The 22658-nt window shown below is 35.8% G+C and overlaps 1 protein-coding gene and 1 pseudogene across 1 annotated transcript; both read right to left on the reverse strand.

The window, feature by feature from the left end:
• Positions 1 to 2349: 2349 nt before the first annotated feature.
• On the reverse strand, positions 2350 to 3950 carry LOC123723296. Its single transcript, XM_045685878.1, has one exon. It carries the CDS (start codon positions 3773 to 3775, stop codon positions 3020 to 3022), a length of 756 nt encoding a protein of 251 aa, XP_045541834.1. The 5' UTR covers positions 3776 to 3950; the 3' UTR covers positions 2350 to 3019.
• A 6413-nt stretch (positions 3951 to 10363) lies between these two features.
• Positions 10364 to 22658, reverse strand: part of LOC123723334 — a 40580-nt pseudogene continuing 28285 nt past the window's right edge.

The following is a 22658-nucleotide window of genomic DNA, read 5'->3' on the forward strand; positions in this document are numbered from 1 at the left end:
GTAATCCGCCCTGGGGGACGCCCGTGTCCACTTCAAGCCAGTCGGATATAGTCTGACCACATCGAACAGCTTGACTGCGACCACGCAGATATGAACTGAACCAGTCAATGGAGAAGGGAGAGAAATACAGCTGGCTTAAAAGAGCTAGAAGGAGATCGTGGTCGACAGCATTGAAGGCGTTACTGAAATCAACAAGGACAAGCACTGTTATCATTTTAAGTTCCATGTTGGAACGAATATCCTCAGTAATTTTTAATAAAGCTGTTGTAGTACTGTGACCTTTGCGGAAACCGGACTGGAAGGGATTAAACACTTTGGCATTAGTGAGGAAGTCATTGATTTGAGTGAGGGCAACTGATTCTATGATTTTGGAAAGAAAGGGCAGAATTGATATAGGTCTGTACTCGCTAGGTAGAATGGGGTTAGGTTTTTTAGGGAGTGGTATCACATGGGCTTTACGCCATAGTGCTGGAAAGGTACTAGACGTGAGGGAGAAATTTACAATATGTGTGATAATAGGTAGTACTTGGTCAATAATGTGCATCAACATGACCCGTCCAATGTCGTCGCATCCCACAGCTTTGGTTTTTAGGGAGTTAAATACTTTTCTGATACAGTCTTCACTAGCTGGCGCAAAATAGAAAGGAGTCGAAATAGAAGGGGTTTGTATAGATTTAATTTCATTGAGGGTGTCGGATTTCATTGATGGGGAAAATTTAGAAATGTTAGTGAAGTGGGAATTTAAGGTATTGCAATCAATATTAATTTTACTATCCGTAGGCAATTGCTGACCTACTCCGAGAGACCTCAAAAATTTCCACAAAGCAGCGGGAGATGAAGTTTCAATCTGCTGGTTAATGTATCGACGTTTAGCGTTACGAATAAGCTTATTGCAAAGATTACGGATAACTTTATATGAAGACCAGTTCAGTTCGTTCCTTTCGCGTTTGAATATGCGGAAAGCCCGATCTCTTTTCTTCATCACGTTACGTATGGTTTCATTAAACCATGGTGACGGTGGGTGCTTCAATTTGACAGTATGAACTGGCGCATGTTTATCATAAAGTTGAATGATTAATTTGTTAAATTCTCCGACTTTGTCATCGACAGAGGCAGCCGCTTCGACCGCGCTCCAATCAATTTTTTGGGCATCACAGTGCAACAGATCGATATTCAACCGAGCAAAGTTGCGTTTCTCTAAGACTAAGGGTTTATGTTTAGGAGATTTTAATTTAAATGAGCAAAAGATGAGGTCGTGATGTGAAAAAGCAGGTGCAGAAAACTGGCCGTAATGTGCAACTAAATCGGTATGCGAGGTTAAAAGAAGGTCGAGAAGAGTGTCTGTGGCACTAGAGTGGTGCGTGGCAGTTAGTTTTAAAATATCCAAATTAGCTGATTCAATTATATCTTTTAGTTTTGAAGAACGAATATTCTCGTTGAGAAGGCATGTATTAAAATCCCCCATAACCAAAAAGTGCGTATAAGTTCCCATGAGGGATTCAAAAATGTTTTCTAACTCTGAGAAATAATCGACATTAGGTGGGCAGTAGATAACACCTAATATAAGTTTAACATCGGAGTCGATCTCGAGAAAAAGGTATTCAGCATTTGCATGGTAGGCGGAAGCTGACTGCAGGATTATTTTATATGGATATTTACTTTTAATATAAATTGCTACTCCACCACCTCTTTTGGTTGTCCGGTCGTTCCTCACCAGAGTAAAGCCGGGGATAGAAACCGAAGTTGACGGGATAGACGGCTTGAGCCAGCTTTCAGAGACAAGGATGGCATCAATGTGGGACGATTCAAATGATTCGTGAAGGTCTGCAATGTGTGATGGAATACTTTGTGCATTGATGTGGCAGACGTTAAAGTGTCTTGGGAATAACTTAAACGTATTATTGAGATTCTCGCCTAAAGAAAATAATTTATCGTCCGAAGTACTGGAGTCGGAGTTAATCAAATCAACGGAACTTAATAAATCTTCATCACTATTACTCATTCTTTAAGTTTAAACAGTTTTGTAGACTAAAAAAAAACAGCAAGGCGGCTATTATAAATAACAAAAATAAGGGCCTATCCTAATAAACAAAATAAGAGTATATATTAAGAAAAAATAAAATAAAATAGGAACAATGGCTAAAAAATAAAAAATATATATATATATATATATATATATATATATATATATATATATATATATATATATATAAATACACTTCAAAACGATCTGCTTCAACTTCTCTTAATATGCTCTTGAGGGGACTACTCTCTGTTAGTCGGATGTAACGCTGGTAGAGAATTAACAAAAATTAAGACAAAAAAAAAAAATATATTACAGTAACAAAGCAAAACAAAACAAGCAAAAAGTAGGAAAATATACAAAAGCTGTACAATTTAGAGTTCTAGTTATTTCACCTACCGGTGATTAGATGCGTGTCAAAGTAATACATTAATTAACAAGCCAGAAAGTAAGAGTATTCGGAAACAGCAATGAAATGGCATCGAAAGCAAAAGCAAGCGATGGAGACCAAATGAAATTTCCAATACTACACTACTTAAAATATTGTGTTGATACTACAGTGATACAACAAAAAAATGGCAACGATGATAAAAGCAACCATGATGAACAGGAACAATATTAAACACTACGCTACTTAAAACAATAGATTTACACTACAGTTATAACTAAAACAAAAAAATAATACTAATAATAATACGTGTGAATTAAAAAGGAACAGAAGAAAAAAACATACCGTGTGTTTACAATATATGTTGATCTGTGTTCTTTACTCTGTGTAGAACATTGGCGTAGATGACATCGGCATCTTAAGCTGTCAATGTCATGTCAAACACTTTGAAATAGATACGTCAAAGTGGCGAATAAATTTGTAAACAAACATTATTAAAGAAGGTATTCGTAAATAGTACTCACTATATGATAAATATTTAATTAAAAACCTCAATACTGAGGATAGTAATCGCGCTATATCGACGAACACAGTACAGCCACAATCATCTACTTCTTGCCGGAGGCACCTGTGCCCGCAGCCCTCTTACTCTTCGATGCTGCACGGGACTCCCTAGTTGATGCTGGCGCCTTATTGACTGTCTCGCCAGACTTAGAAGTGGATGCCTTGTTGAGTTTTTCAAATTCACTCATGGTGTTGATGCGGTGACGCATGCCATCAATGATTACGAACACTGATCCATTGTTCGTCCAACACTTGGAAATGCCAAACTTCTGCCTAGCTGCCATGAAGGTGTCATGTCGGTGTTTGGTCAGAAACTCCGACAGGGTTATACCCGTGCCCTTGAGCGCAGATTTCATCTTCCATATGGACGTTCTGCGCTCATGGTTAGCTATCTTGAACAATATTGTACGAGGCCGGTCCGAAGTTAACTGGCCCATTCTGTGGCATTGCTTAATGTCAGCAGCAGAAAAATTCTCCAGCTTCATTTTAGTCGCAATAGTATGAACCACTACTGAGACAGTATCTTCCGATGTGGTCTCGGGCACCCCATGGAGTAACAAGATTTTGCGTCGACTCTGTGACTCCAGATTATCTGCTTGAGAGGAGAGGAGTGCCACTTGTTCTTGAAGTGACTTCAGTGCGGACATAATGAAAGTGCGGAAAGTTGTGAACTCTGCTGACAGACTTGTGATGGTAGCTGCAGGCACAGCACTTGCAGCTGCCAGCTCACCTTGATAAATATCCATGCGCTGAGTAAACATTTGTTGGAGATTGGTTAGTGATTCTTGAATGGCGTCCATTTTGAATAAGTGCTTGTCACTAGTTAAGAATGTAGTTTATAGTGAAATATGTAAAATACTGGAGAAAAATTAAGGAAAACGCTCACCGGCAGGTACAGTGCTTTACTTGTTGATTTGCTTCATTAATTATGTACAAATTATACTTTATTTAATTGTTTGCAAGTTATTAAAAATTAAGAGCTAAAAATATGTGTGTAATTATGTGCAGGGCAGATATGAATTGAAGATACTATTTTACTAATACAATATAATGTAATACAGTAATATATTAGAAATAAATAAGTATAAATAAAATATTGTATATAATATTAATAAAACATTGTACATGTAGAAGAAAAAGAATAAGATAAATAAAAACTCTAGATTAATAAGTGCAATAATAAGTGATAACAGCGAGAAGGCTACTTATGAATGGAGTCTAATAACATAATGATGCCGAATCAGGCGCTTGAAAATAATTTTGGAGGAGGCTCTTTTAATGTTGGGTGAAAGATCGTTCCACAGTCTAACAGCTGTCACAGAGAAGGATTTATCCAAGAAGGACGAGTGATGAATAGGCGCGGATAGTGAGAGATTATCAGAGGACCGAAGAGAAAGCTCGTGATTTTCACACAGAAATTTGAAGAAGTCTTTTAAATAAGTGGGGTAATTTGTATCATTTAATACTGAGTAAAGAGTGCAGAGAATACGAACGTTCCTACATTCTCTGATGGGCAGCCATTTTAGTTTTGATCGGAAATCCGACACATGATCGAACTTGCGAAGACCATAAATATATCGTATGCAGTTATTAAGTAGTCTATCCAGCTTATTCAGTAAGTCGGTATTTAGATCAATAAAACAAACGTCGGCATAATCAATAATGGGAAGAAGAAGGGAATTTACTAAAGTAAGCTTTGTTTTGACGGGGAGGAAGTGTTTAAATCGGATGATAGAATGGAGAGATGCATAGAATTTGCGACAAATTTCTTTGACATGGGCTGACCATCGCAGCTCGGAGTCAATAATGACACCCAGATCCTTGACTGTGCTCGTAAACGGGATGACACAACCGTTGAGTGAAAGGGACGGGATGTCATCAGTAATGATTTTAGTTAACTGGCGGGAACTACCTATAATGATTGCTTGGCATTTGTGTGGGTTAATTACGATACCGTATGCTTCAGACCACTTTTGGAGACGAGACAGGTCATTATTCAGTGATAATATAGCAGAATTTAGGTCATTGACTGATGCAGCACTATATAATTGCAGGTCATCAGCATACATGTGGTAATTACTTTTGAGATGAGGGGAAAGCAGATTTATAAAGAGAGAAAAAAGGAGAGGGGACAGTAGTCCGCCCTGGGGGACGCCCGTGTCCACTTCAAGCCAGTCGGATATAGTCTGACCACATCGAACAGCTTGACTGCGACCACGCAGATATGAACTGAACCAGTCAATGGAGAAGGGAGAGAAATACAGCTGGCTTAAAAGAGCTAGAAGGAGATCGTGGTCGACAGCATTGAAGGCGTTACTGAAATCAACAAGGAGAAGCACTGTTATCATTTTAAGTTCCATGTTGGAACGAATATCCTCAGTAATTTTTAATAAAGCTGTTGTAGTACTGTGACCTTTGCGGAAACCGGACTGGAAGGGATTAAACACTTTGGCATTAGTGAGGAAGTCATTGATTTGAGTGAGGGCAACTGATTCTATGATTTTGGAAAGAAAAGGCAGAATTGATATAGGTCTGTACTCGCTAGGTAGAATGGGGTTAGGTGTTTTAGGGAGTGGTATCACATGGGCTTTACGCCATAGTGCTGGAAAGGTACTAGACATGAGGGAGAAATTTACAATATGTGTGATAATAGGTAGTACTTGGTCAATAATGTGCATCAACATGACCCGTCCAATGTCGTCGCATCCCACAGCTTTGGTTTTTAGGGAGTTAAATACTTTTCTGATACAGTCTTCACTAGCTGGCGCAAAATAGAAAGGAGTCGAAATAGAAGGGGTTTGTATAGATTTAATTTCATTGAGGGTGTCGGATTTCATTGATGGGGAAATTTTAGAAATGTTAGTGAAGTAGGAATTTAAGGTATTGCAATCAATATTAATTTTACTATCCGTAGGCAATTGCTGACCTACTCCGAGACACCTCAAAAATTTCCACAAAGCAGCGGGAGATGAAGTTTCAATCTGCTGGTTAATGTATCGACGTTTAGCGTTACGAATAAGCTTATTGCAAAGATTACGGATAACTTTATACGAAGACCAGTTCAGTTCGTTCCTTTCGCGTTTGAATATGCGAAAAGCCCGATCTCTTTTCTTCATCACGTTACGTATGGTTTCATTAAACCATGGTGACGGTGGGTGCTTCAATTTGACAGTATGAACTGGCGCATGTTTATCATAAAGTTGAATGATTAATTTGTTAAATTCTCCGACTTTGTCATCGACAGAGGCAGCCGCTTCGACCGCGCTCCAATCAATTTTTTGGGCATCACAGTGCAACAGATCGATATTCAACCGAGCAAAGTTGCGTTTCTCTAAGACTAAGGGTTTATGTTTAGGAGATTTTAATTTAAATGAGCAAAAGATGAGGTCGTGATGTGAAAAAGCAGGTGCAGAAAACTGGCCGTAATGTGCAACTAAATCGGTATGCGAGGTTAAAAGAAGGTCGAGAAGAGTGTCTGTGGCACTAGAGTGGTGCGTGGCAGTTAGTTTTAAAATATCCAAATTAGCTGATTCAATTATATCTTTTAGTTTTGAAGAACGAATATTCTCGTTGAGAAGGCATGTATTAAAATCCCCCATAACCAAAAAGTGCGTATAAGTTCCCATGAGGGATTCAAAAATGTTTTCTAACTCTGAGAAATAATCGACATTAGGTGGGCAGTAGATAACACCTAATATAAGTTTAACATCGGAGTCGATCTCGAGAAAAAGGTATTCAGCATTTGCATGGTAGGCGGAAGCTGACTGCAGGATTATTTTATATGGATATTTACTTTTAATATAAATTGCTACTCCACCACCTCTTTTATTTGTCCGGTCGTTCCTCACCAGAGTAAAGCCGGGGATAGAAACCGAAGTTGACGGGATAGACGGCTTGAGCCAGCTTTCAGAGACAAGAATGGCATCAATGTGGGACGATTCAAATGATTCGTGAAGGTCAGCAATGTGTGATGGAATACTTTGTGCATTGATGTGGCAGACGTTAAAGTGTCTTAAAGGGAATAACTTAAACGTATTATTGAGATTCTCGCCTAAAGAAAATAATTTATCGTCCGAAGTACTGGAGTCGGAGTTAATCAAATCAACGGAACTTAATAAATCTTCATCACTATTACTCATTCTTTAAGTTTAAACAGTTTTGTAGACTAAAAAAACAGTAAGGCGGCTATTATAAATAACAAAAATAAGGGCCTATCCTAATAAACAAAATAAGAGTATATATTAAGAAAAAATAAAATAAAATAGGAACAATGGCTAAAAAAAAAAAAAATAATAAAAAATATATATATAAATACACTTCAAAACGATCTGCTTCAACTTCTCTTAATATGCTCTTGAGGGGACTACTCTCTGTTAGTCGGATGTAACGCTGGTAGAGAATTAACAAAAATTAAGACAAAAAAAAAAAAAAATTACAGTAACAAAGCAAAACAAAACAAACAAAAAGTAGGAAAATATACAAAAGCTGTACAATTTAGAGTTCTAGTTATTTCACCTACCGGTGATTAGATGCGTGTCAAAGCAATACATTAATTAACAAGCCAGAAAGTAAGAGTATTCGGAAACAGCAATGAAATGGCATCGAAAGCAAAAGCAAGCGATGGAGACCAAATGAAATTTCCAATACTACACTACTTAAAATATTGTGTTGATACTACAGTGGTACAACAAAAAAAAAATGGCAACGATGATAAAAGCAACCATGATGACCAGGAACAATATTAAACACTACGCTACTTAAAAACAATAGATTTACACTACAGTTATAACTAAAACAAAAAAATAATACTAATAATAATACGAGTGAATTAAAAAGGAACAGAAAAAAAAAAAACATACCGTGTGTTTACAATATATGTTGATCTGTGTTCTTTACTCTGTGTAGAACATTGGCGTAGATGACATCGACATCTTAAGCTGTCAATGTCATGTCAAACACTTTGAAATAGATACGTCAAAGTGGCGAATAAAATTTGTAAACAAACATTATTAAAGAAGGTATTCGCAAATAGTACTCACTATATGATAAATATTTAATTAAAAACCTCAAGACTGAGGATAGTAATCGCGCTATATCGACGAACACAGTACAGCCACAATCATCTACTTCTTGCCGGAGGCACCTGTGCCCGCAGCCCTCTTACTCTTCGATGCTGCACGGGACTCCCTAGTTGATGCTGGCGCCTTATTGACTGTCTCGCCAGACTTAGAAGTGGATGCCTTGTTGAGTTTTTCAAATTCACTCATGGTGTTGATGCGGTGACGCATGCCATCAATGATTACGAACACTGATCCATTGTTCGTCCAACACTTGGAAATGCCAAACTTCTGTCTAGCTGCCATGAAGGTGTCATGTCGGTGTTTGGTCAGAAACTCCGACAGGGTTATACCCGTGCCCTTGAGCGCAGATTTCATCTTCCATATGGACGTTCTGCGCTCATGGTTAGCTATCTTGAACAATATTGTGCGAGGCCGGTCCGAAGTTAACTGGCCCATTCTGTGGCATTGCTTAATGTCAGCAGCAGAAAAATTCTCCAGCTTCATTTTAGTCGCAATAGTATGAACCACTACTGAGACAGTATCTTCCGATGTGGTCTCGGGCACCCCATGGAGTAACAAGATTTTGCGTCGACTCTGTGACTCCAGATTGTCTGCTTGAGAGGAGAGGAGTGCCACTTGTTCTTGAAGTGACTTCAGTGCGGACATAATGAAAGTGCGGAAAGTTGTGAACTCTGCTGACAGACTTGTGATGGTAGCTGCAGGCACAGCACTTGCAGCTGCCAGCTCACCTTGATAAATATCCATGCGCTGAGTAAACATTTGTTGGAGATTGGTTAGTGATTCTTGAATGGCGTCCATTTTGAATAAGTGCTTGTCACTAGTTAAGAATGTAGTTTATAGTGAAATATGTAAAATACTGGAGAAAAATTAAGGGAAACGCTCACCGGCAGGTACAGTGCTTTACTTGTTGATTTGCTTCATTAATTATGTACAAATTATACTTTATTTAATTGTTTGCAAGTTATTAAAAATTAAGAGCTAAAAATATGTGTACTTCAATCTACCCTCCCTCTATTTCATAATTTAAAAAAAAGTGGAGATAAAATTCCACCCTAATATTAGTGGATAGTTTCATTGCCATACCATATTCTTATAGTTGGCGAGAAGGAAAAAAAAATGTTAGAATAATTTTAAATTAATGATTTTGAATACAAAATTAACGTCACTGTGAAATACAACAATATTCTAATAATACAATAAAAATGTTTTTAGAATAAAAAAAAGCATAAATGTGAAGATTATTGCAACACATTTGAAACTACAGTCAAAATCTGTTATAACGACATCGAAGGGACTACTCATATTGAGTCGTAAAAACCGATAGTTGTAACAACCGGTTACCGGTTAGGTATTAATAGGAAAGATATGTATATTCATGTAGGAAATTAAACCGCATTTTGTTTACTTCAATACAAACGTATAATATAAAAGAACAATACCATTTTTCCATCATTTTTGTATGCATAAAATCTGTAATTTTAGTTTGTTTGAAACACTTCTGTCGTGCATACACATTTTGTAATTCACGTTGGATTTTAATCAGCGTATCGTCACAATTTCCCTGCATGTGGAACTCATCATTAAAAAGAACAATCTTTCTTAATACACTAACAGCATTAAGACCGTCAATCAAAGTTGGCGCTGTAAATTGTTCTTCCGAGTCTTCCTGTTCATTTTCATTTTCCTCTTGAACTTCACGTACAGTATCATCCTCCGTAGCTGGTGCACAAATTGCAATAGACTGATCTACATCAATGAACTCGTGTGTTTCAGTAGTAGATAAAGCAGGTCGTAAACTTTGGGCTTATTGAGCCAAAGAAATATTGTCCTCTTCATCATCGTCAATCACATCATCTGAGGTTCTTGGTATAAGACTTGTAAGATCTTTAAAACCTGCATGCCCAAAGCAGTTAGCTATAGTTTTTTGTGAAACTTGACTATTATACTGTGCCAGATGTGGATACTGTTACCTTTTCAAATTGTTTACAATACAGCTGAGCCGGTCGTTCTACAGATATAATTCTCCGAAAACATTAACCAAATGTGGTCGCTTAATGCGGTATGTCGTAGTAAACAATGTCGTAAAAACCAATGTTTTCGATAAAGCGGTCATATAACATTCAGCCAGGACCTTTGATTTTGGTCATTTTAACCAGTATGTTGTTCTAAACGATGTCGCCATAAACGGTTTTGACTGTATTTCATTATTTCAATGATTTGAGATTTGTATAATTTCTCTGATTGTAACTTTTTTTGTGATACATTTTTGATTTTTAAATAGATTTAAAATATACTCTTATATTTTTAGATGGAACAAATAATTTTGGGAATGTACCCTTAGTGTCTCTGCCAGCTGTCACGATGTACCATCACCGATCCTGAAACAACACTTTAATTTTCACAAACTGAATGGAAATACAAAAAAAAAATTACATCTGCATAGAATAATCTTATGACTTATAAATTAATCAAAAATACACATTCCTTAAATCATTTTAAAATAATAAAAAAAAGCATAAATGCATAACCACGCTAAAAATATGTTAAACAAAATACAGGCAAGAGATCATCTGTAAGGACTATCGCTTCTCCAGATTCGATTGTATTTATTAACATAAATTTAATTGAAAAAAAAAACAAATATATTCGCTTTGTCTTACATTCGTATGTTAATATTAGATTCAAAGAAAATAATAAAATGCATTATTAAAAAAAGAAAGCTTTGCAAAAACCGTATAGTTACAGTATTGTTAAGAAAACTGCATTATCGCCTTACGCCAGCTACTAATTTTAATGCTACAAAACAAAAACAGTCTTCTATAAAACTTCTTTATTATTTTTTTACTAGTCACCTATTAGTCGAAATTCAACCATACTCAGATTTAAAGATTTTTTTATTAAAAACAGCTTTCAGATGGCCTAGAATTAAAATTTACGAGAAATTGTTAGTAACGTTATCGTAAAAATTTGCATTAATTATTACGTAATGTTCAATGTCAAATTTCTTAGAAACTTTGACACATTCTGTTAAAGACGTTAAGATAAAGTATATCGCAAATATTCGAGATAGACCCTGTTGAGAAATGGCAAGCTGGTGCCGCGACGTCACGACCGGCGGCGCGTACGAGCGGACGGCGGTCGACGTCGACGACACTCGCCATCTTGGACCCCACCGGCAACGGACGACCTTTACGAACGATCGTTTATCAAGACGGCAGTAACCAGCCTTCATACAGTCCACTCTCCTAGGTCCTCAAACAGACCCTCTGCTCTTCTCCACATTACTTTTAACTATGTCAAATTTCACGCTCATCTGTTTGTTTTGAGCAATTTAGTTATATAGGTGATACAAAGTTTTCGCTTCATATATTAATGTACATAGAAAATTTATATATATCATATATTATAATTTATATATATATATATTTTCACAGTCGGGCAATTAATTGACTTTCGCAATACAATCAACGCTGCTTGATAATCTTACTAATATTATAAATGCAAAAGTTTAGATGGATGGATGTTTGTTACAAGATATCTCCAGAACGGATGTATAGATCTCGCTGAAATTTGGCACAGATGTAGAACATAGCCTGGAAGATTACATAGGCTATTTTTTACACGAGGAGTCCTGATAAACTTTAACTAATTAGTATTTCAACAAAATTCTTAGCTTATTCTGTACTATAAATGTTAGTAAACTCTTGGAAATCAAATTCAAACTGTTTATTGTCACATTTGAATTAGGATGTTTAAACAATACACAATCGCTTCAAATAAATACAAAAAAAAAGTTACAGTAGATTACCACAGCCTAAAAAGGTAATCCTCTTATTTACTTAAAAAAAAAAAAAAACACAATATGTTTTATTACAAGTATCATGGCAGTGGAAAGGAACAGTAATGGTTTTCTTGAATCATAAAGTAAAGCTGAATTGGCAATGCCCCGGTCACATTTGTCAGGCCAGTGACGCCAGATGAGGAAGGAAAATTTTATAAAGGAAGCCATGGAAGGAGACCAGGAGTGTGTGGCATCCTCCATCCAGATGGACCAATGACAAAGTTTTCACGGCTGGTTGTCGTTGGATGCGGAAGGCGGAGGACCGCGTATGGAAGGTATTGGGAAAGACCTATGCCCAACAGTCGGCAGATAAAAGGCTGTTGATAATGGTAATATAAATTGTTTTATAACGTTTGAAATTTCTAAATTTATATGAGGAAAATTCACAATCACACTGCTCTTTTCGCATTAGCTTTTGGACTTATGATGTACTAGCTGTGCCCGCGACTTCGTCCGCGTGAAATTCTGTCTTCGGATAGATTTTTTTTTAGGCTAATTATTTTACTTAACCGACGTGCTATGATTTGATGTATGGATGTAGAAGAACATAGAGAAAGGTGTGCCAGAACCGCGCCAAATGTCTGGTCCTGGGTCTCTGCCTACCCTTCTGGGTTACTGGCATGAATTTTGTTGTTGTTGTGGTATTTTACTTAAACTTATAAAAAATTACAACAAAACATATTCAACTTACAAAATATTCACATAAAATCGTATATTCCCATACAAACTTTCATCCCCTATTTCCTTTTGTAATATTGCATCCTTGAGGGTAAAACTTTTACAAACTTCAAATGTCAATTTATTTATATCAAATTAGCAGCCTTGAAAATAAGTTTCAACCTTCTACCTGTAAAAATGACGATAATTCCATACAAACTTTCACCCCCACTTTCAACCCCTTCAAACCCCTTTTTCGCGTTAAAATGTAGCCTATGTCCATCCTCAGGCTCTAGACTATCTGTGTACAAAATTTCATTTAAATCGCTTCAGTAGTTTTTGCGTGAAAGCGAGACAGACAGACAGAGTTACTTTCGCATTTATAATATTAGTAAGGATAAGTTGACCATATAACATTAATGATTCTGTTTAAGTCTTATTGTAATACAATAACATTGATTATTAATGCAATATTATCATAATACTACAATAGATATAGAAAAATATTATTCTAATAAAATAACTACACTCCGGCAATGAAAAGTTTCTTATGAAACATTCGCTAAAAGAAAACAAATTAATTCTTCGCAAGCATATTATATATGGAGTTTAAAAGTTACCTTATTTTTGTTTAGCAGCGGAGGCGGGTTTAGCTGACTGTGGTATGATTGTAATTTCATCGTTGATCTTGAGTGGCTTGAGCAAGGAGTCATTGGTGGGTTTCGCCGGGGGAATCTTGCTTTTATCCATGACACGCTTGGCTACCACACTGTGTGCTGAATACACGTGACTCTCGAATTGCTTGTACATACCAAAGGTGGCGGTACAAACTGTACATTTGTAGGATAAATGTGCCGGCTTTAATGTCAGATTGTGATCCCGAGCAACATGGTTGAGCAACTTCCATTGGTACACCTGAAATGTTACAATATTTAATAAATAATCAGGGTCGGGTAATAACTTCAAATAAATCTGGATTTCTATGATTAAGAAGTACTGAAACAATATATCTCTCCTTGATCTAACATAATTTTGACCGAAAACTATGCTATTCTTTTTTTAATTTTAATTAGGTCTAATTACTTTAATATGGTGTGTTATCAAAATTTAACAATTATTACTAAAAAAAAGTAAACAGTGGGCAGTTAAATGTATTACAAAAAAGGCATAATTTGTTCTATGTATAACATAATGTTCAGAAAAAGCATGAAACTCACCCTTCCACACACTGGACATCTTCCGGCGTCTTTACCCTTGTTGGCGGCTTCCTGCATAGAGCTGGTGACAAGATCGTGTGAACCCAAAAGATGTCTCTCAAGACCTTGATCTGTGAAGAACCTGAAACAAGTATTATGTTGAATTAAAACTTAATAAGTAACTATTAGATCTTCAAGACTATGTTCTACATCTGTTGTAACATCCATCCATCTAAACATTCGCATTTATAATATTAGTAAGACATCTCACTGACCTGCACTGACACTTCTGACAGTTCAACGGTGGCCTGTTATATATAATCTTGGGATGTATCTTGACCTTGTGTATCCACTGCATGTGGTTGCGGAGCTGCTCCAGGTCTTTTATGTAGCCATCACAGATCTCGCAGATGACGAACGAGCCCTTGTTCTGGTGCGCCGGCTGAGGTAGGACGGGCAGCGGCTGGCGCGGCAGCGGTGTTATAGATATTGATGGTTGCTGCATACATTTACCACCCTTGTTATTCTGAAAATTTTGTTAATAACATTTTGTAGACAAATTCGGGGATTTTTTTTATTACTTCATATAGGAGATAGTAGAAAAATGGGTAATTTTTTGGATTATTATTGAGATCCTTGGGTCAATTCAATTCAAAACAGATGAACATTAAAGGAATTAAGCAAAAATCTTACATTATTTGAATTGGGTCATTCAAATTGGCAAAAATAAACACAACATTAGTTATGAATGAGTGTGCAAACTCAACATTTTAACAAAATAAAACAATATTACATTACTTTAATTATTTGCAACTAACTTCAATTTAATTCCTTATATATAAAATTGTTATAGTTATTGTATGATAAATTGAATAAAGTTAATTAAAATTGAAAATAAACTCACAGCACGACGTTAGGTGTTTTGCAGACTCGTTGACAGTTTTTAAAGCGGCCGCGACCGCTTCGTTGGTTGGCGACAAGAAAATTTGTAATAACGCCATCTCGTGGCAATTTAGGTGAACATCCCGCCCACCAAGAACTCCGTTCTTCCTGTCGCCGCCCACCGTAGTTGTTAATGTGAAGGTAAAGCAACCAGTTTCGAAACTGGCCGCTTCAGTAAGCCTGATTTGGTTCGCAGGCTTACTACTCGCACTTCCCCATCTTGACCTGGATGTGTGTCTATAATTTGTGCCATAAGCCATTTAGTAGGAGGAAGAGAAGGTTCCTTTTTAAGAACCTATCTCTAGAGCCTTTGATTTTGAGTTCCATTTATGTCGTTGTTGCAAATGATGCAAGTATTCTACGCTCCACCTTTGCCAAAAATGAGCAGTAATTTTTCTAACTAATTTCCAACGCTCCTGTGGCGTGATATTAAATGTAGGTTCTTGTTTCTGTGGTACAGCCACCAAGGGTTCCCCTATTAAAAAGTGTGATGGGGTAAGTACGGCAACATCGTTGGGATCATCGTTCAATTCGCATATGGGACGAGAGTTAAGACAGGCTTCTATCTGGGCTAGCAAGGTAATCATTTCTTCAAATGTTAGCGTTGTATTCCCTAATACTCTCAATAAATGGGTCTTAACAGATTTGATACCTGCTTCCCTGTTAATGTTAATATTAAATAGTAGTAATAGTAATAATAGTAGTTGCAAACGCGCCATACTCCGAGCCGCCAATTTAATCTGGTAGGATTATATTATTATGCGACTAATGCGGCGAAGGGGTCTGAAGTGCGAGGGAGGATGCGCCTGCACACTGTGCGGGGTGTCGGGTAGGGATGTTAACATTGAGTTAAAAATCGATTTTTCGAAAATCGATTTTTACAGTGGATGATAAAAATCGATTTGTCGATTAATCGATTTTTAAATAAAAAATAATCGATTTTAGTCGATTTTTATAAAAAAATTTAAAATACAGGGAAAATATAGAAATACAATATATTATTTCCTTGGCACTTATTGCAATAAAACATTTTATAAAATAAAATAAAAATTAAGTAAATGTAGTAAAACAAAACAACAAACTTATGATTTTAAAAACGAAAATATGAAACAAATAATTTCTTAAACATTCATTTAAACACTAAAAAAAATATTAATAATCACAAATAAGATAAACTAGCTGTGCTAATGACTTCTTCCGCGTGAAATACTTTTTTCGGGTAGCATTTTAATTATTTAGGCTAATTATTTTACTTAACATTATAAAAATTACATCAAAACATATTAAACATACAAAACATTCTCGTAAACCTTATATTTTTCCATACAAACTTTCAAGTCCTATTCCCTATTGTTATTTTGCTCCCTAAAGGGTAACTTTTACAAATTTAAAATGTCATATTTATTTATATCAAATTAACAGACTAAAAATGCATTCAAAAGTACCATAAAAAACAATCTCAAACAAAATACACTAAAAAGAAACAAAATAATGTCATGAAAACTTCTTTCTTTCTTTCTTCTCTCTTTCAAAAACCCTTTAAACTCTAAAGAAAGTTCTCTTCTTTCTTGTAACATGTCTATATTGTATAATTATTGTTATTTCGCAGTCGGTGTCGGCCGAAGTAAATAGGTGACATTTTATATTTGAGATGTATTAGACATACTTACGTTTATGTCCCTACTTAGGCCGAAACCGACTCCAAAATAACAATAATTATACAATATAGACATGTTACAAGAAAGAAGAGAACTTTCTTTAGAGTTTAGAGGGTTTTTGAAAGAGAGAAGAAAGAAAGAAAGAAGTTTTCATGACATTATTTTGTTTCTTTTTAGTGTATTTTGTTTGAGATTGTTTTTTATGGTACTTTTGAATGCATTTTGTTTGAAATTGTTTTTTTATGTTACTTTTGAGTGAATTTTGTTTGAAATTGTTTTTTACGTTACTTTTGAGTGCATTTTGTTTGAAATTGTTTTTTTTAAGTTACTTTTAAGCGCATTTTGTTTGAGATAGTTTTTTTTGTTTTGAAGTCGGCTATTTTTTTTTCTTAAAATGTTTGTTTTATTTCTCAATTTTTAGTGAATTTGAAGTTTAATTACAAATTTCCTTAATAAGGACATAAATAAGACAAATAAAGAAAAGGATTTTCCTATTTAATATGTGTGTACTTCAATTCAAAAACTAATTTAGAATACACCAGATAACCACTTATCCTTTAAACAATGAAATAATTATCAAAATCGGTATACAAATCGAAAATTAATGAACTAATACATCGTAGCGTGCCTTTAATTTTGTCCAGCCGCGCGCCGCAGTAGCATTTTTCGAATGCGCGTAGTTTTTAATAATTTAATATCTTCCAAACTATTGATCAGAATTACATAGTTTAAAGGCTAATGTAATCTGCATTTAATACTCTAGCCATCAAACATATTTATTTGGATAAGGATTCATATCGAATATAATATAATAGCGCCGTAAGCTTACGACGCTGTTTTTCGTGTGCAATTTAATCGAAGTTTGTTCATAATAACATGGTTTTTGTGAGACATCCATAGATGATAGATATATGCCACCTGAGACTTTTATTTAGCAAATTTAAGGATCTATAATTACTCGATACATCATTTTAATGTAGGTCATATAGTTTGACCTACGTAAGCCCAGAAAGCAAATTTGTGCTATTCATTGTAACGCGATGTAGCATTTTTCGTTTCCGCGTAATTTTATTCTTACGATATCTCCTAAACTATTAGACAGAATGATATAGTTTCAATTGCAAATATAATCTACATTAAATTCTCTTGATAATGAACATATTTATTTACATAAGGGTTAATACTGAACTTGAATAATAGCGTCGGAAATAGGGCATGAATTTAATTAATGTTTCTAAAGAAAAAAATGGTTATTGTGAGAAAACTATAAAAGATAGATATATGCTATCGCGGACTTTTATTTAGCACATTTAAAGAGCTACAATTCGCCATACATCATTTTTATGTAGGTCCTATAGTTTAGCCTACGTAAGCGCTGAAAGCAAAAATGTCCCTAATTTCCGCAACAAATTTTGAAGCTATATTCAAAATCTACTAGTCTTCTAGTTATTTAAAAAAAAAACAAAAAAATGGGACCCACCTGCAAGCACTTCCTTTCGATTAAAATAATTTTTATCAAAATCGGACCACCAGGGGCCGAGTTTCGCGGTAACACACATAAAAAAAAAAAAAAAAAAATACAGTCGAATTGATAACCTCCTTCTTTTTGAAGTCGGCTAAAAATAAGTTTCAAGCTTCTAACTATAAAATTGATCATACTTCCATATCCCCCTCTTTCAATCACATGAAAATCCTTTTTTTATTATTTCATTGAATTCTATTCTATTTCTATTTAATAAGTAGCCCATGTCCTTTCTTCAGGCTCTAGATCTAGACTATCTTTGTACCAAATTTAATTTAAATCGGTTCAGTAGTTTTAGCATAAAAGCGAGACAGACAGAGTTGTTTTCTTATTTAATTTAATATTAGAAGGCATAAGTATTAGAATATAAAAATATATTAAACTGACTTGTTCATTTACAACAATTTGCAATGAACTTGTTTATCGTATCATATGTCGCAGGGCGTGAAATATCTCATCGATAGCGCTTTTAGAAAAATCGAATAAATTATATAATCGATTTTTAAAAAATCGATTTTTGTAAAAAAAATAATCGTTCCATAAAAATCGTAAAAAATCTTATAATAATCGATTTTTTCATAATCGATTATTATTTTAACATCCCTAGTGTCGGGGTCACTCGCCCAAAAGTTCTTACAGCGGACGGCCGTCCGTTGTAACCGAAGAGGAAAGTTCCAGAAGTCAAGGTATTCTCATCAACATTTATGGTGACCCCGACGTGATCGACGGCAGAAAGTGACCCCTTCGTCGCAATGGACAAACAAAAGTAAATCAATTTACATCGCGAAGGGACGAAACGGTAACGACGATTCAAACAGCCAAAGGAACATCGACGACGCGAGCCATAAAGGGAAGTGGTCTTTTTTCTAAATTTTAACACGCGTTTTAACAAATGTTTTATTTGTGCAAATAATTTATTTTCTTGCTTTAGGCAAAAAATATCGTAACATCGTAGTATTGGAATATTCTAACCAGACGTAATTTTTTTCCTACCGTCGTATTAAAAAATATTTTAGAAGAAGTTTCTAGACTTTCCATTGTTACGACGCATTTTCCTACCTTCCTTTTTTTATAAATTAAAGTGCATAAATTGCCGAATCGATTAATTAATTTCCAAATTCGTAAGTTGATTTCCGAAATGTCACTTTTTCCAAAAGCAAATAACAATTAGTCCATTTAAAAGTTTATATTACTTATTTGAATACTAAATAATTCGTACTAATTGCACTTTGTATTGCTGTTTATTTCGTCGTAAAGCGTAACCAAACTATTTTTTTTGCTAGTCGATCTCTATTCCTTTAAAGTCCACAAAGGTCAACTCAATTTAAATTTTATTTGACGGACAATTCCAGGCTTCGCTGCCTGCGCACCGCCTTTTGAAATCACCGGAGTTCGGGCTGCGCTGGTGCAGCTGCTGCAGAGCTGCTGCTGGTTGCAGGTCGAGCCGCTGCGTAACATATACGCGCGGCCAGCACGGTTTGGGAATTTTATTTATTTCCGTTCTGTTCACCTTTTATCTTTTTTTTATTATTGTTTCCAAAATATTTAAATTACAATGGCAGAAGATTTAAGAACATTAATTTCAAGTCGGTCAAAAATAAGAGCAAGAATAACTATTTATCAAAATTATTTGGAACCAATGAAACTCATAGAACCAAAAAAAATTACTGCGGTTATGTGTTCGGAATTGCAATTAAGATTAGAAAGATTTAGAAATTTATTTGATTTGTTTGATGATGTTCAAAATAAAATAGAAACACTTAGCGATGATAATTTAGAAATTCAAATTAAAGAAAGAGAAAAAATAGAAAATTCCTTTTGTAGTCTAATTGCAACAACACAGCTGATTATAGATAGTACATCTAATGCTAATCGTTCATGCAGCCATGACGGCTCAGTTCAGAGTTCTTGTGTTCATAACAATTTAAATATGAAGGGGCAGGAGGGCCTTCATCAGAAATTATATTGTGCGAGTATAAAAGCGGGTATGTCGGCAGGTGGGCGTGAACAGATTACGAGTCCTTGTTGCAATCGCAGTTGTTTAATAAGGGTTAAGTAACCAAAAATACACAGTGGAATGAACACTGTAGTGTCTAACCAACGCGACATCAACTTAATTAAGCGGTAGATTTAATTTGTTAATTAGATGCTAAGCGATTCGTCGCAAGCGTGGTGCGCGGGCGCCGTCTCGAACAACACTGTTCAATGGCCGCCCTCACAACCATCGACAGTGACGCTTCGCTTGGCTGAAAAAGTCAACCAGTCATTTGACTTTGGCGGATACGCCGTCACGGCCGGACTGACATTCGACCGTCCTCGGGCGATTATCTGAAACAATGAACTGCAGTTGTACCTATTCCGTTCGGCATCCTGACGGACTACTCATTACAATCCTCATATGATACTTAAGACTTAAGGCGAGCGTCTCGTAACAATTAAGTCAGATGACACCGCCTTGTCACTAAACAGCATGTAGGTTAACTGTTCACAATCGGTACTATTGGACAGGTCAATCCTTTGGTGGATGTGACCCGGACGACAATATTCGTCTTAACACAATCTGCAAGGCATCCAGAACAAGTCAGCCAACATAAAGGGCTCTGACTCGGACGACAATATTCGTCTTACCACAATCTGCAAGGCATCCAGAACAAGTCATCCAACATAAATGGCTCTGACTCGGGCGACAATATTCGTCTTACCACAATCTGCAAGGCATCCAGAACAAGTCATCCAACATAAATGGCTCTGACTCGGACGACAATATTCGTCTTACCACAATCTGCAAGGCATCCAGGACAAGTCATCCAACATAAATGGCTCTGACTCGGACGACAATATTCGTCTTACCACAATCTGCAAGGCATCCAGAACAAGTCATCCAACATAAATGGCTCTGACTCGGATAACGTTTTCGACTATGCACCGAAGATCGTTCACTATCACTATCACTAGATGTAGACGTATCCCTATTACGATCGGCACAACGCCTCCTCTTGCGAGACTCGTTTGTTCGCAGAGGTGGACTACCTTCCGACCTGCTACGCGATCTAAACCGGTTACGCATCCCGAGCAAATTTTAATTAAAAACGCAAGAGATTTGATTAACGGCCGTTTGTTTTTTTCACCCTCTTGTAAAGTAATTTGGAAAGCAGATAGTGGGCTGAAAGGCTTATCCCACTTCTGATGAAGGGGCAGGAGGGCCTTCATCAGAAATTATATTGTGCGAGTATAAAAGCGGGTATGTCGGCAGGTGGGCGTGAACAGATTACGAGTCCTTGTTGCAATCGCAGTTGTTTAATAAGGGTTAAGTAACCAAAAATACACAGTGGAATGAACACTGTAGTGTCTAACCAACGCGACATCAACTTAATTAAGCGGTAGATTTAATTTGTTAATTAGATGCTAAGCGATTCGTCGCAAGCGTGGTGCGCGGGCGCCGTCTCGAACAACACTGTTCAATGGCCGCCCTCACAACCATCGACAGTGACGCTTCGCTTGGCTGAAAAAGTCAACCAGTCATTTGACTTTGGCGGATACGCCGTCAAATATTAAACTGCCGACTATTAATTTACCAGTGTTTGATGGAAACTATTTACAATGGTTAGAATTTAGAGACACTTTTGATTCTCTTATTAACCAAGTAGACATGATTCCCCAAATAAATAAATTCCATTACTTGCGTAATTCTCTAAAGGGAGCCGCTGCTGTTGTAATACAGTCAATTGAGTTTTCCGGAGACAATTATAAGTTAGCATGGGATCTTCTTTGTGATCGGTACAACAACCAAAGAATTTTAGTAAACAATCATTTAAAGGCCATATTTCAATTTGAACCTTTACCAAAAGAATCCTACAAAGCTATAAGATTTATGATTGATACATATTCAAAAAATTTAAAGTCGTTAAATAATTTAAAGGAGCCTACTGAGTCTTGGGACACTTTAGTAATTTATATCATGACTTCAAAATTAGATAGTGTCACAGCTCGCAAATGGGAGGAAAGTAGGGGTGAGTCAACTACTTCTCCCACGCTCAAAGATTTTTTCCAATTCTTGAGGAACCGTGCAGACTTTCTGGAAACTGTACAATTTAAGGGTGATGTCTCCAAACTTGAAAGACAAATTCCAAAGGAAAATAAATATACTAAGTCGTTTGTAAGTTCATCTTCTGGCGTTGCTTATAATAAATCATGTATTTTATGCAAACAAAGTCATCTTCTCTATGAATGTGATAAATTCAAAGGGATGACCCTAGAAGATAGATTTAAAGAAGTTACTAAGTTTAAATTATGTCTAAATTGTTTCCGTCAAGGTCATCATTATTCTCAATGTAAATTGGGGCCTTGTAGAATTTGTAAGAAAAAACATAATTCATTGTTACACAGATATAATCCAAATAATAATCCAAATAGTAAGAATACAAAAAATAATTTACCGAATATTAATAATAGTAACTTACCTTCAAATTCATCCAATGAGTATCCTAATACTTCTAGTTCTGTTTCAACTCCAGTTTCATTATCTACCAGGATATCAAATCAAGTGTTACTTTGTACCGCTGAAGTAGAAATCATTGATTCTAAAACAAATAAAACTTACCTTGGCAAGGCTCTTCTTGACAGTGGTAGTCAATCATCTTTTCTCACTGAAAGTGCCAAAAATAAAATGAATTTATCATGTTCTAATAAAAACCAAATATTAATTTCTGGTATTAATGATACTGTAAGCAAAGTTTCTGAATCGTGTAATATTACAATAAAGTCTAGATCTAGCCCATTTACTATA

Source organism: Papilio machaon, chromosome W (genome assembly GCF_912999745.1).
Source record: "Papilio machaon chromosome W, ilPapMach1.1, whole genome shotgun sequence".
In the NCBI taxonomy this organism is placed as follows: domain Eukaryota; kingdom Metazoa; phylum Arthropoda; class Insecta; order Lepidoptera; family Papilionidae; genus Papilio; species Papilio machaon.